This window comes from Salmo salar, chromosome ssa26, assembly GCF_905237065.1.
Source record: "Salmo salar chromosome ssa26, Ssal_v3.1, whole genome shotgun sequence".
Classification (NCBI taxonomy): domain Eukaryota; kingdom Metazoa; phylum Chordata; class Actinopteri; order Salmoniformes; family Salmonidae; genus Salmo; species Salmo salar.
The window spans coordinates 2,181,658-2,195,030 of NC_059467.1; the positions used below are offsets into that span (position 1 = coordinate 2,181,658).

Here is a 13,373-nt window from a genome sequence, read left to right on the forward strand (position 1 = left end):
TTCGATTACTGGCCCAACTCTTTTAACCACTAGGCTACTTGCCACCCTGTGTGTGTGTGTGTGTGTGTGTGTGTGTGTGTGTGTGTGTGTGTGTGTGTGTGTGTGTGTGTGTGTGTGTGTGTGTGTGTGTGTGTGTGTGTGTGTGAACCTCTTGTTTCTCAATCACAAGAGACACAATTGTTTTGAATGTTACATATTACATGTTTTGCATGTTCCATAAAAACAATATCAAGAGTACGATATATGTACAAGTGCCACCTTTCATAAGTAAAATATAATTGGTGTAGCAGGATGGCTCAAAAAAATTGAATAATCTTATAGCCTTATTGGTATAGGCTACATTTAGTAAATTCTGTACAATTATTTTCATTTCACAACCCGTCTGACTTTGTGGTCAAATTATTGCATCCTTCCTGTGTAAATTTTCCATCATCTAAGCAACATTTGGGTCATGTTAGCAAAAAACTGTAAGGGGTTAACAAACTTTTTCACTCGGGCCCCCCCTTCCAACATTGGGGAACATCCTGCGCCTCGCTCTGCATGTACGCCACATCTATTTTTATGGGCAAAAGCACTGTTTGTGACACAAACTGTTCCCGCCCCTCTTGTTGGTGGACAGACTTTTGCAGTTTTAAAGCTAATTTTCTTGCAATTCTATACATTTTGCCATGTCTAATGTGTATTCATGTGACATTTGAGTGACACATTTCTGGGGAAAAGCAGCCAACAAGTGCTCAGCATATGTGGAAACTGCTTCAAGACTGTTGGAAAAGCATTCCAGGTGAAGCTGGTTGAGAGAATGCCAAGAGTGTGCAAAGCTGTCATCAAGGTAGGTGTGTCCAAACTTTTGACTGGTACTGTATATATTTAAGCAATAAGGCACGAGGGGGTGTGGTATATGGCCAATATACCACGGCTAAGGGCTGTTCCGAGGTGACTTATTGCTATTATAAACTGGTTACCAACATAATTAGAGCATTATAAATAAATGTTTTGTCATACACGTGGTATACGGCCTGATAAACCACGGCTGTCAGCCAATCAGCATTCAGGGCTCGAACCACCCGGGTTACAAATATATATATATATATATATGTGGGCGGCCCCACATTTTTGGAACCACTGGCCTACGTCACCTGTATTGGTCAGGGAAAGCATGCAGCATAGTGTTCTTTGTGATAGGCTACTGGTTGTTCTGGAAAGAGGCCCTGTTGTCAATGACAATTAAAATAAGGGCAATAAATGAAACCAATAAACACATTTTTATTGTTTTATTATAATAAAAAAATCGATAATAAGGTCAGTGAAAGAGATGTATTGTAGGTAATGGTCTAGGCCTGCCTAAGGTAATTTTCGTATAGAAACGCACGAGTTTGAGAAGGACGGGAAAGGGGAATGTGATGTAATGTATTGTATTTCTGTTAATCACCTCTTTTTGACCCAAACAACTAGCGAAATATAACTAACAACAAATATATAACCTGTAAAAAAAAAAAAAAATTAAAAAAAGGGGGAAAGGTATGTGTATTGTGTACAGATAGCTAGTTACTAAGCAACGATTGGTGGAGTGAGCAGCAGTGGCGCTGAGTAGCAAGATAACTGTTCTGCTCGCTGGCAAACAACTAGTAACAGGCAGCTTATTGTTACAATATAGCGAAATAAGGTTAGCTATAATCAACAGTTGTTTAATAAGAAAAATTCTTATTTTGTTAGAGTATGGCTAGCACGCGGATTTCGGAGCAATTGCCCCCGCATATTGACCTGACTCAAGCACCTGTTGCATTCGGCAACCGAGCCCTTCCGCGGCTCTCTCTGGAACTGCAAGATCCACAGCTGTGCATACGACAGAGAGCTCTTGCAGCCCTCTGCGACCTGGTTCATGATCCAAAGAGGGCATATGAGGCTATTCACAAAGGTAAGATGCATATTCCATTATTGTATTTGTATAAAATCCATGCTTTCATTTCACAAACATTTGTGGAATCTCATTTTTAAATTCCTGCATCTGTTTCACGAGGCACAAATATAGCATTGTAATGGTTTTGGGAGATAATACATTCACCTGTGCAGATTAACCTGGTGTCATTGTTAGGATATTGTAGTGCTGGCCATCCAGTCATGTATGCTCAAGTGTTGAGTAATTTGCATAAGGCGGCTATACACACTTGTTATTAGCTAGACAACGCAGGACTGTTCACTATTGTTATGTTCCCAAGGTTGCCATTGTTAACTTAGTTGGCTGGTATCTCACTGCATGGACGCTGGATCTCCTCGTTCTGTGCCCGAGATAGCTAGCCCTACTAGTTTACACTCCGAATAAGACGGTTCAAGTGCTCTGTATTATTTACCTTGGAAGCTGACCGCCTGAACGAATATCCTTGTCGTGGACTCAGTTCGTACCCACGCACAACATCTAGAAGCTAGAAGTGTGCCTGTTAATTGCACAATAGTCAACAAAAGGGGACAACACGGTTTAGCCTTCTGAGTACTGTAGATCATTTGGGCTAAATTCTTCACAAAGCCTTCTCTTAACCAGCGGGAAGTAAATGTTTCCAAACTAGATATCCTCTGTGAATTTGTTTCAGGCTGTTTGGAGAGGCTGAAGGCCCTGCTGCAAGACAGAGACAGCTCAGTGAGAATCAAAACTACAGAAGTCTTTTACCTACTAGCTGCCCATAATGTGGGGAGGTGAGCAATCCCATTCCCAGGGATAATTTGGTCCACTAAAATGGTCAATGCTATAGTTACTGCAGACAGTAGGTGGCAGCCTAGTACAATATGGTTTACCAACAATGTCAATGACCACAGCCAAAGAGGAAGAGGCAAAGCGAGGTCGTTTACTCCACCCAAAATCTGTCCATGTTAAGCAGATCATTAATTATTACGCAAGAGAAGAGTTTTTGTATGGGGGCAATGAGAGTGTGTCAAATTTAGTCAAGATAAAAATGTATTGCTTTATTGATACGTGAGGCTTATTTGATCTAATATATGTTTTGTAATGCTTAGGTTGTTACGAGTGTACTGATATAAGTGTGATGCACCTGACATTCCAGCGACTTTGAGAAAAAAATACTTTCGTTTTGAGTGTCCCTGTTGAAATTTGAAATGTCTATGCATATTCATGAGGTTAGCATAGCATCTCACTCTCCATTGAATACAGGCAGATGACATCACCACTCATCGAATATTCAAAAAAGTATTCAAATAACGAGATGTATCCATCAATCCAGAGAGAGGAATAGCCGGGTGCTTGACATCCTGCCGTTCCACTCTGTGGACAACAAATCCCATTGTTAGGGAGGCGACACAAGCATCTCGTCATAATATCCAATATCTCTGCAACAGTCATCTTCTGTATGGCAAGTTATTCGGATGAGGAAACAATCCTTAGTAAAACATTTTTGGGGTACTTATTTCACACCCATAAATAGTAGACACGAATAAACTTGTGGACTTGCAAATGAGTGGAGGGAATCTTGGGTTGGGTGGCGATTGGTGTGAGTGACACAAGTGTATGTCCCTAGAGAAGCCTTCCTCACGTGGGATGTGGTGGCTCCACTGTCTGATCTTCTAGATGAGCCAGTTGATGCCTGTCGTAAAAACATGCATCGTGCACTGAAGATGGTGGCTGAGTTTCCTGCAGGTACGTATGCCTAGGCTTTAGTCTTTGGTTTTCAGCTGCCCCAATTACAGTGACACTCCAGGCAAGCTGAAGGACTCATTACACATGACATTTGGATGTATTTTGATTTTGACACTATTCAAACTCTATAGCTGTGTTCGGAATACCCATACTAATATCCTGTATACTACATACTTAATGAGTATATACTACATACTATATACCATTAGTTCATTTTAGTATACTGTAAACGAACGGTATCCTTTCAGTTGAGTGTACTAGCGCTTTGCCTGTCTACCAGAAGTTGATGTTCTTGCTAGCTTGTTAGCATAACAAATTACTAGCTAGACATTTTACGACTTCGGGTGTGTTATTAAGGGTGGGTTCGTAAATTCAATCTGGAGTGCAAGAGTGCGCTCTGGGCGTTCGTATATTCAGAGCATTGTCAGATTGTCATTTTGTAATTTCAGAGCGTTTCGCTCACTGGACGCTCTGGCCGAGGAGTAGGGTTGATCCGAGCGTTCTGAACTCACAACTGCAGTCAAGCACCCAAGCTAGCTGGCTAACTTGCGAGCTACTTCCAGACACAAATGAGAGAACCCCTCACTCTGACCATTTTACTTGCCCTAGCAGAGCTGGTTAGGCTGTTTTCATGTTATCTAGAGCGTTGGTGACTGTAACTGCGGCTGGCAACAATTTAATTAAAATTTTTTGCCGACGTTTTGATCTTATCATAAGATCTTCTAAATGTAACAATTATTAACGAAACAAGTGATTCAATGAAAGAGACTGGTATGAATCCAAATCCTTAGATGATGGACATGTTTTAGGGCCTTATGACCTTCTGTCTCCTGGTCAGGTGCAGTGTGTATGGTGACTTTGGGCCTGGTTCCCCGGCTGGTGTTGAAGCTGCCTGTTGAGCAGGAGGAGATCCGGGCCCTGATCCTGGCCACTCTCAGCTACTGTGTGAGGGTGGATGCCCTGCCGGCCCTGGCCAGTAACGGAGTTCCCATGCTGCGAAACCAGCTCTCTCACCCCTCCCCTGACATCCGCCGGGCCGCAGCCTCCGCCATGCTGGGCATCAGGTGAGCAGAGACACAAACATGGGTATGTTCCAAATGACACCCTATTCCCTACATACTGCACTACTTTTGACCAGCGCTCTATTAGCTCAGGTCAAAGTAGTGCCTTATTAGGGAATTAGGTGCCATTTGGTACGCAGCCATGCTCTACTTACTGACAGGAAAGAATACTTAAAAAAAAATCTAAATATTTGGAATTTGAGGCTTTCAATATTCATGAATGGTGGGTGTCATGTAGAAAAAATGCGCTCTAGTAATATGTGCATGCAAAATTAAACTCAATTAAATGTAAGTGGAAGAAGCTTGCTTTGAAGTAAGTTATGATTCCATTTGAAGACCCCTGTTTGCCCTGTTAGTGTTCCATCAGAAGGGAAGCACAAGGTATGTGAGGAGGGAGTTTTCCCAGTCCTGGTGAAGCTGCTATCAGACTGCGACCCAGGAGTGACTGCCAGTGCTGCTGGGACTATTATGAACACAGCTATTATCACTAAAGGTAAGGAGGGGAATGGTTGAATGTGAAAGAAAGGATATTTTAGATATCTATTGTGACTATTGTCTTAAGTAATAGTTTAGAGTTAGGGTGCAAGTTTGCATGTGAACAATGTTAACAACATAGGCTTATCTCTATGTTGCAGGGAACGTACATTAAAGAGACATTCTGGAGGGTTCAAAACTACCTCGTTATTTTTTAAACCTCCCTTTTTGGATTCTGTCAATGTATCGCTCATACATGCATAATAAACAATTTACAGTGCTCTCCCAGCAGAAAACCCCACAGAATCCTTACATTCAAACCTGCCATCATTTAGTGCATGAGATCTACGTGCTTGTTCCCTGTAATGTATTGAACGTGCGCTCTGAAGCCAGATGGGATGAATGGCTGCATGTCCTTATGAATTGCTGCATGCGCTTACCATTAGTTATTTTCATAACAGTGAAAATACATTGCATACGTCAATCAAATCCATGCATAAATTAGACAACATCTGAAATTAGATTTATAAGACCTTGGTAGTAGTTTTGTAACGGCTGTCGTTATGTAGAGAGGACCAAGGCGCAGCAGGTTGCATGTTCATCATATATATTTATTAAATAAATGTGAACACGAGAAAAACAAGAAAACAAAGAACGACAGACCGACAGTTTCACAGGCTATACTTACAACAGCAGTGCGAAATGCAACTACCCACAAAATACCAAACCAAACACACACCTATATATAGGACTCTCAATCAGAGGCAACCTGAAACACCTGCCTCCAATTGAGAGTCCAACACCCAATCCTAAACATAGAAAAACTAAACTAGACAGAACGTAGAAATACATACAAAACACAAACCCTCTGCCACATCCTGACCAAAACGAATACAATTACTCCCTCTGCTGGTCAGGACGTGACAGTACCCCCCCCCCTAAAGGTGGAGATCCCGAATGCACCTCAAAAGAAAACACAAAAACCCCCAAACAACAAAAATATCCCCCTAAACTAAAGGGAGGGAAGGGAGGGTGTCTGCCGTCAACGACGGCACCTGTGCAACACAAATACATTAGAAGATAATTGTGACCCAATTCAGGAAACTAGGCGTATGTTGCAAGTCACGACTTCACAAGATTGCCGTTTGAACGTAATAAAAAATAAAAAAAATCTACATTTGTTTTTTGCCAGAAATGCCTTCTTGAACATGTGCCTTAATAACAAAATTGTATGCCATCTGTAAATACGAATACAATGGTTACATTACGAGCCTTGTTGGTTAAGCCACAGAAAAAGTGAGCAACCTTCCCACTAGCCATGATTGGCTGAGATAATGAGTGGGCAGGACATGCCGAGAGAGAAGTTCAGATTGGTCTGCCATCGAAGCTCGTCAGTCTGTGTTGGTAATCCTGTCGAACGTGGCTTTAAAAAAAAACAATGTGTTGTGTAGTGGAGCTGCATTAGTGTGGCTCTCCACTTTCTGGAGGATCATGTTTTGAAATCAGTGGAATTAGAGTATGATAGCTAAACAGATGGAGGAAACACCTGTCTCCGGATTACATCTTCAAACTAAGGGCAATGGTGGCATGGCATTCCTGACAGGGAGACGCGTCCATGCACGATGAGGTACAGATAAGATAGTCTAGCGTTTGCTAGCTACATTTTCAAATATTACACGTTTTCTGATTTTGACAGAAAGTGGTTTCATTTCAAGCTAAAGTGTACTGTTAGCTAGCTAGCTAACGTTATCTGGCTGGCTCCCTACCTGAAGTTATTATTTGTTTCCCAGAGCTGTGTGCTGTTGTAGTTAGAGCCTAATATTAGCTAGCAAACATTAAACATGGTTGGTTAGCTCCCAGCACTGTGGCATTGTTGGCACTGTTCATTGTTTAACTAGCTAACGTTGGCTGGCGGGCTCGTTAGCTAACGTTACGTGACGTGTGTATAACACCTGTTGAATATGGCCAGTGTCAGTAAACGTCTGCAAAAAAGCGTAATGAAATTGTTGCCAGAAGAGCTGGTTAGGCTGTTTTCATGCTATCCAGAGGTAAACAAACCATCAGCCAGAGCGTCAAGTGTGCTCTTCGAGAGCGAAACGAGATGGGTGAGGCTAAAGCTTAGGGTGAGGGTGTGAACGATGCTGAATGGGTGTTGACGAAGAAGTGCTCTTCGCTAGATAGCAAAACATTCAAAGGCGATTTTCTCAAAAGTGAGATTACAAATTGATCAATTTTCAAAGCAGAATAACTTTCCCATTGTTCCTCAAATGCAGTGTATGATATACTATTTTGTAGCTCTGAGTCTCTACTTTTATCTAATTTTGCTACATAAGACCAAATACAGGTGGTGAGTCACAATTATCAACCCGATCATAAACACTATGCTCACAACCTGTATCTCCTAAATCGTGTTTCTGGTGTATTTTGTTTGAATTTTGGAATATATTGTGCAATAGGCTGTGTGTTTTTTTACAAGGCACGCATCCATCCATTTATCCCATCCGTGATTTTTTATTTATTTTAATTTAACCATTATTTTAACGTGAATCGTGACACAACATACATAACTTTGATGCACTTGAGAAATGTATACTGCAAACCCACTTTTAAGATGAGGAAATATTGGCCTACCTTTATTTTGTGTCAACTATCCATCCAAATGAAATAATTCCATGTGTTCACCTTTTGTCTTTATAAACTTTTACCCATGTATTCCATAATATGGGATAATCCAATGTAATCCAATGTGGGCAACACTGCAGCTGTTGATTGCCAGCGATCATCATTCATCATGTAGGCATATGATATAATCAATACATTACTTTCAAAGAGTTGGACATTTGATGCAAACATATACTGTAAGTATACATTTTCCATTGTATAAAATGTGCCAACATTATCACATTCGCTTGCTCGTTTGACATACTAGTCTGCTGAGAGCATGCGCTACAATGGGATAACAACCAAACATGATGGACAATGTTAATTGGCAGGTGGAATGATGTCCAATGAGGTTGCAAGATTAAAATGGAAGGTTGGATCAGGTCGGCACAGTATTGTCCAATGAGGTTGCGGGGTGAGCCCAACATGCACACTCAACACAGAGTTTTTTAAATTCTCTTTGTGCACACGCTACAGAGGCTAGAGAACAATGACGTTATGATGTTGTACACAAAAGGACGTCGGTGGCTTAAGGACAACAAAGTCAAGGTATAGGAGTGGCCATCACGAAGCCCTGACCTCGCCTATAGAACATTTTTCGGCAGAAATGAAAAAGTGTGTGGGAGCAAGGAGGCCTACAAACATGACTCAGTTACACCAGCTCTGTCAGGAAGAATGGGCCGAAATTTACCCAACTTATTGTGGGAAGCTTGTGGAAGACTACCCAAAACGTTTGACCCAAGTTAAACAATTTAAAGTCAATGCTACCAAATAGTAATTGAGTGAATGTAAACTTCTGACCCACTGGGAATGTGATGAAAGGAATAAAAGCTGAAATAAATCATTCTCTACTATTATTCTGACGTTTCACATTCTTAAAATAAAGTGGTGAACCGAACTGACCTAAGACAGGTAATTTCTACGAAGATTATATCTCAGGAATTGTGAAAAACGGAGTTTAAATGTATTTGGCTAAGGTGTATGTAAACTTCCGACTTCAACTGTATGTCACCCTTCGAGTGTGCTCTAGGTTGTCAAACCCCCTTGTTCCCCGCCCAAGAAGTTGAGGTTGCGGTTCCCTCATACTGCTCCCAGTATGGCTCATAGTGTTCTTAGGACTGTGTTTACCATAGTTTCGGTGTGGGATTGAGCCTTGAGCTGCCGTGGTTCATCGATGAGGTGGTGCACGAATGCACATTATCAACCCTGCCTCACACAGGAAGCGGCGCAGGTCCTAATCCAGGCACTTGTCATCTCCCGCCAAGATTACTGCAACTCGCTGTTGGCTGGGCTCCCTGCCTGTGCCATTAAACCCCTACAACTCATCCAGAACGCCGCAGCCCGTCTGGTGTTCAACCTTCCCAAGTTCTCTCACGTCACCCCGCTCCTCCGCTCTCTCCACTGGCTTCCAGTTGAAGCTCGCATCCGCTACAAGACCATGGTGCTTGCCTACGGAGCCGTGAGGGGAACGGCACCTCCGTACCTTCAGGCTCTGATCAGGCCCTACACCCAAACAAGGGCACTGCGTTCATCCACCTCTGGCCTGCTCGCCTCCCTACCTCTGAGGAAGCACAGTTCCCGCTCAACCCAGTCAAAACTGTTCGCTGCTCTGGCACCCCAATGGTGGAACAAGCTCCCTCACGACGACAGGACAGCGGAGTCAATCACCACCTTCCGGAGACACCTGAAACCCCACCTCTTTAAGGAATACCTAGGATAGGATAAAGTAATCCTTCTAACCCCCCTTAAAAGATTTAGATGCACTATTGTAAAGTGGTTGTTCCACTGGATATCATAAGGTGAATGCACCAATTTGTAAGTCGCTCTGGATAAGAGCGTCTGCTAAATGACTTAAATGTAAATGTAAATCAAGTCACAGCAGGTGCCCTGTTGTTTTGGACTTACAGTTCCTTGTGTGAGTTCTGGAATTTCAGACTCCTTGGGTCTCTGTGGGAGCCTTTTTGGAACTGGTAGGGTCTATGGACTTGGTTGATGTTAGCCAGTGTTTTGTTCGGGTTAACACATTTTCCCTGTGGGTTAGAGCCTTAGACTGCCGTGGCTGTGCGTGAATCCTCAGTTTCCAGGCTACTGCAGATTTTCTGTGGGTTTGAGCCTCTGGTTCATCGACTCTGGTCGACGCTATGTACCGCATGTGTGCCAAGTCACGACAGGTGTTCTGTTGTTTTGGACTTGCTGTTCCTTGTACAAATTCTTACATTTCAGGCTCGTAAGGTAAGTATTGTTCTTGGAACCATGGGGTCTATGGACATGGGCTTACTAACACACCCTTCCCAGCAATGCAGAGAGAAAAAAAGAGAAATAATAGTAAAGTAAAATACGTAATAATACAAGTAATACTAGATACACAATGAGTAACGATTACTTGGCTATATACAAGGGGTACCACTACCGAGTCGATGTGCAGGGGTAAGAGGTAATTGAGGTAGATACAGTGCATTCGGAAAGTATTCAGACCCCTTGACTTTTCCCACATTTTGTTACGTTACAGCCTTATTCTAAAATTCATACGTTTTTTTCCCCTCAATCTACACACAATACCCAATAATGATAAAGCAAAAACAGTTTTTTTTAAATGTATGCAAATGTATACTTTTTTTCACTGAAATATTACATTTACGTAAGTATTCAGACCCTTTACTCAGTACTTTGTTGAAGCACCTTTGACAGAGATTACAGCCGCGAGTCTTCTTGGGTATGATGCTGCAACCTGTATTTGGAGATTTTCTCCCATTCTTCTTTGCAGATCCTCTCAAGCTCTGTGACGATTGGCATTCAGTCCACAGAGTTCAATCTTGGTTTTATTAGACCAGAGAATGTTGTTTCTCATGGTCTGAGAGTCTTTAGGTGCATTTTGGCAAACTCTAAGGGGCTGTCATGTGCCTTTTACTGAGGAGTGGCTTCCGTCTGGCCACTACCATGCTCTAGAGATGGTTGTCCTTCTGGAAGGTTCTCCCATGTGTAGAGAGGAACTCTAGAGCTCTGTCAGAGTGACCATTGGGTTATTGGTCACCTCCCTGACCAAGGCCCTTCTCCCCGATTCCTCAGTTTGGCCAGGCGGCCAGCTCTAGGAAGAGTCTTGGTGGTTCCAAATTTCTTCCATTTAAGAATGATGGAGGCCACTGGGTTTTTGCGGACCTTCAATGCTGCAGAAATGTTTTGGTACCCTTCCCCAGATCTGTGCATCGACAGAACCCTGTCTCGGAGCTCTATGGACAATTCTTTCGACCTCATGGCTTGGTTTTTGCTCTGGCATGCACTATCAACTGTGGGATCTTTTATCGACCGGTGTGTGCCTTTCCAAATCATGTCCAATCAATTGAATTTACCACAGGTGGACTCCAATCAAGTTGTAGAAACATCTCAAGGATGATCAACGGAAACAGGATGCACCTGAGCTCAATTTCAAGTCTCGTAGCAAAGGGTCTGAATACTTATGTAAATAAGGTATTTCTTTTTTTTTAATACATTTGCAAACATTTCTAAACACCTGATTTCACTTAGTCATTATGTAGTATTGTGTGTCGATTGCTGAGGAAATGTTTTTATTTCATCCATTTTAGAATTAAGGCTGTAATGTAACAAAATGTGGAAAAAGTAAATGGGTCTAAAATATTTGCTTAGGCACTTTGTGTACACTACCTGTCAAGTTTTAGAACACCTACTCATTCAAGGGTTTTTCTTTATTTTTACTATTTTCTACATTGTAGACTAATAGTGAAGACGTCAAAACTATGAAATAACACATATGGAATCATGTAGTAACCAAAAAAGTGTTAAACAAATCAAAATGTATTTTATATTTGAGATTCTTTAAAGTAACCAACCTTTGCCTTCCACTGCAGATGGGGAAGGCCAACATGTGGTGGATTGAGACGCAGCCCATATCTCTAGCTTAAACTAAAGTATTTTGATGGGGAATTTTTGTATTATGTTACTTAGATTGTAAAACTGCCACGTCCGTTTGCGATATTACAACAACAATGAAGTTACTGCAAACAACGACAGTTTTTTTTCCTCGGACATCATTGCACGTGATAGAACAGCAGAATATATACAGATTTGTTTTTTTTACCACGTTGCGTGATGCTCCCCATCTATTCTTAGTCAACAAAACAATAACAACAACAACAACGGTGGGGCAGACAGTGGTGCTATTTCCCCTAATGCAGAAGCGTCAATGTCTCAACAGATAGTGTCAACCTCATCATTAATTCACTCATGCTCACTTCTCCCCTCTGTCGTCCACAGGGAAGTACCAGGCCTTAAAGGCAGGTGCCATCCCCCCCTTGTTGGAGCTGGTGGGCAGTGAGGACAGAGCTGTGTGTGCTAACGCGCTGCGTGCCCTCACCGCCCTGGCTGAAGCCCCCTGCGCTCGGGAACAGCTACTGGAACACCTGCCACTATTAAAGACAAGGCTCAATCACCCAGCTTCCATCATCTGCCGGGCAGCAGCCACCGCCATCCGCGTGATCTCCTGGACCCCTTGAGAGAAAGAGAGAGCAAGGGAAGAAGAGACAAATACCTCTCATTATCTGATTCTCCCTCGCTCCTCCCCCTATTCTCTCTCCCTCACACACATTGATGCATGTGCTCTCACAGACACACCACACACACAGTCCTTCTTCGACTACAGACACTCACACTTCCTTAATGTAAATGTCTGCTTGTGTATATTTACCAGACTAGTAGACCCACCTCTTATTCATCATCTGTCTGTGTCATCTATCCTGTTAATGTGATTAAAACTGATCACAGTGGCAAGTTTCAGCTCCTCTGTATAGAGGTTCCCCAACTGATGGCTCGCGGGTGATTTTATTTGGCCCCACAAGTTCTGGCTCACAGTTCATCCTGGACTCTACAAGTTGTCAAAAGCATTCCACAGGGATTCTGGCCCATGTTGACTCCAATGCTTCCCACAATTGTGTCAAGTTGTTCTTTGGGTGGTGGACCATTCTTGATACACACGGGAAACTGTAGAGCGTGAAAAACCCAGCAGCGTTGCAGTTCTTGACACAAACCGGTGAGCCTGGCACCTACTACCATACCCCGTTCAAAGGCACTTAAATATTTTTGCCTTGCCCATTCACCCTCTGAATGGCTCACATACACAATCCATGTCTCAAGGCTTAAAAATCCTTCTTCAACCTGTCTCCTCCTTTTCATCTACATTAATTGAAGTGGATTTACTAAGTGACACCTACAGTGCCTTGCAAAAGTATTCATCCCCTGTTTTTCCTATTTTGTTGCTGTCACAAGTGTCGTAAGGGACAGACCAAGGCACAGCGGGTATAGTGCTCATCTTCCTTCTTTATTTAGAGAGAACACTCAAACAAAATAAACAAACAAACGACCAAACAGTTCCGTAAGGCACACGGGCTATTCAGAAAACAACCACCTACAACCCACAGGAAAAAACAGGCTGCCTAAGTATGGCTTCCAATCAGAGACAACGAAAGACACCTGCCTCTGATTGGAAACCATACTCGGCCACACATAGAAAATGAACATAGAAA

The 13,373-nt window shown here is 42.5% G+C and overlaps 1 protein-coding gene across 3 annotated transcripts; it reads left to right on the plus strand.

The window, feature by feature from the left end:
* Positions 1–609: 609 nt before the first annotated feature.
* rsph14 (radial spoke head 14 homolog) lies at positions 610–12,617 on the plus strand. 3 transcript variants are annotated; one of them, XM_014174841.2, is made up of 7 exons: positions 610–829; positions 1,714–1,915; positions 2,586–2,688; positions 3,525–3,643; positions 4,488–4,707; positions 5,061–5,197; positions 12,109–12,617. In XM_014174841.2, the coding sequence occupies exons 1-7, from the start codon at positions 800–802 to the stop codon at positions 12,345–12,347; spliced, it is 1,050 nt and encodes a 349-aa protein (XP_014030316.2). In that variant the 5' UTR covers positions 610–799; the 3' UTR covers positions 12,348–12,617. The 3 variants fall into 3 exon arrangements, with proteins under 3 accessions (XP_014030316.2, XP_014030317.2, XP_014030314.2); XM_014174839.2 differs by having other exon boundaries at positions 612–829; positions 4,482–4,707; XM_014174842.2 differs by lacking the exon at positions 2,586–2,688 and having other exon boundaries at positions 611–829; positions 3,530–3,643; positions 4,482–4,707.
* Positions 12,618–13,373: the final 756 nt, after the last annotated feature.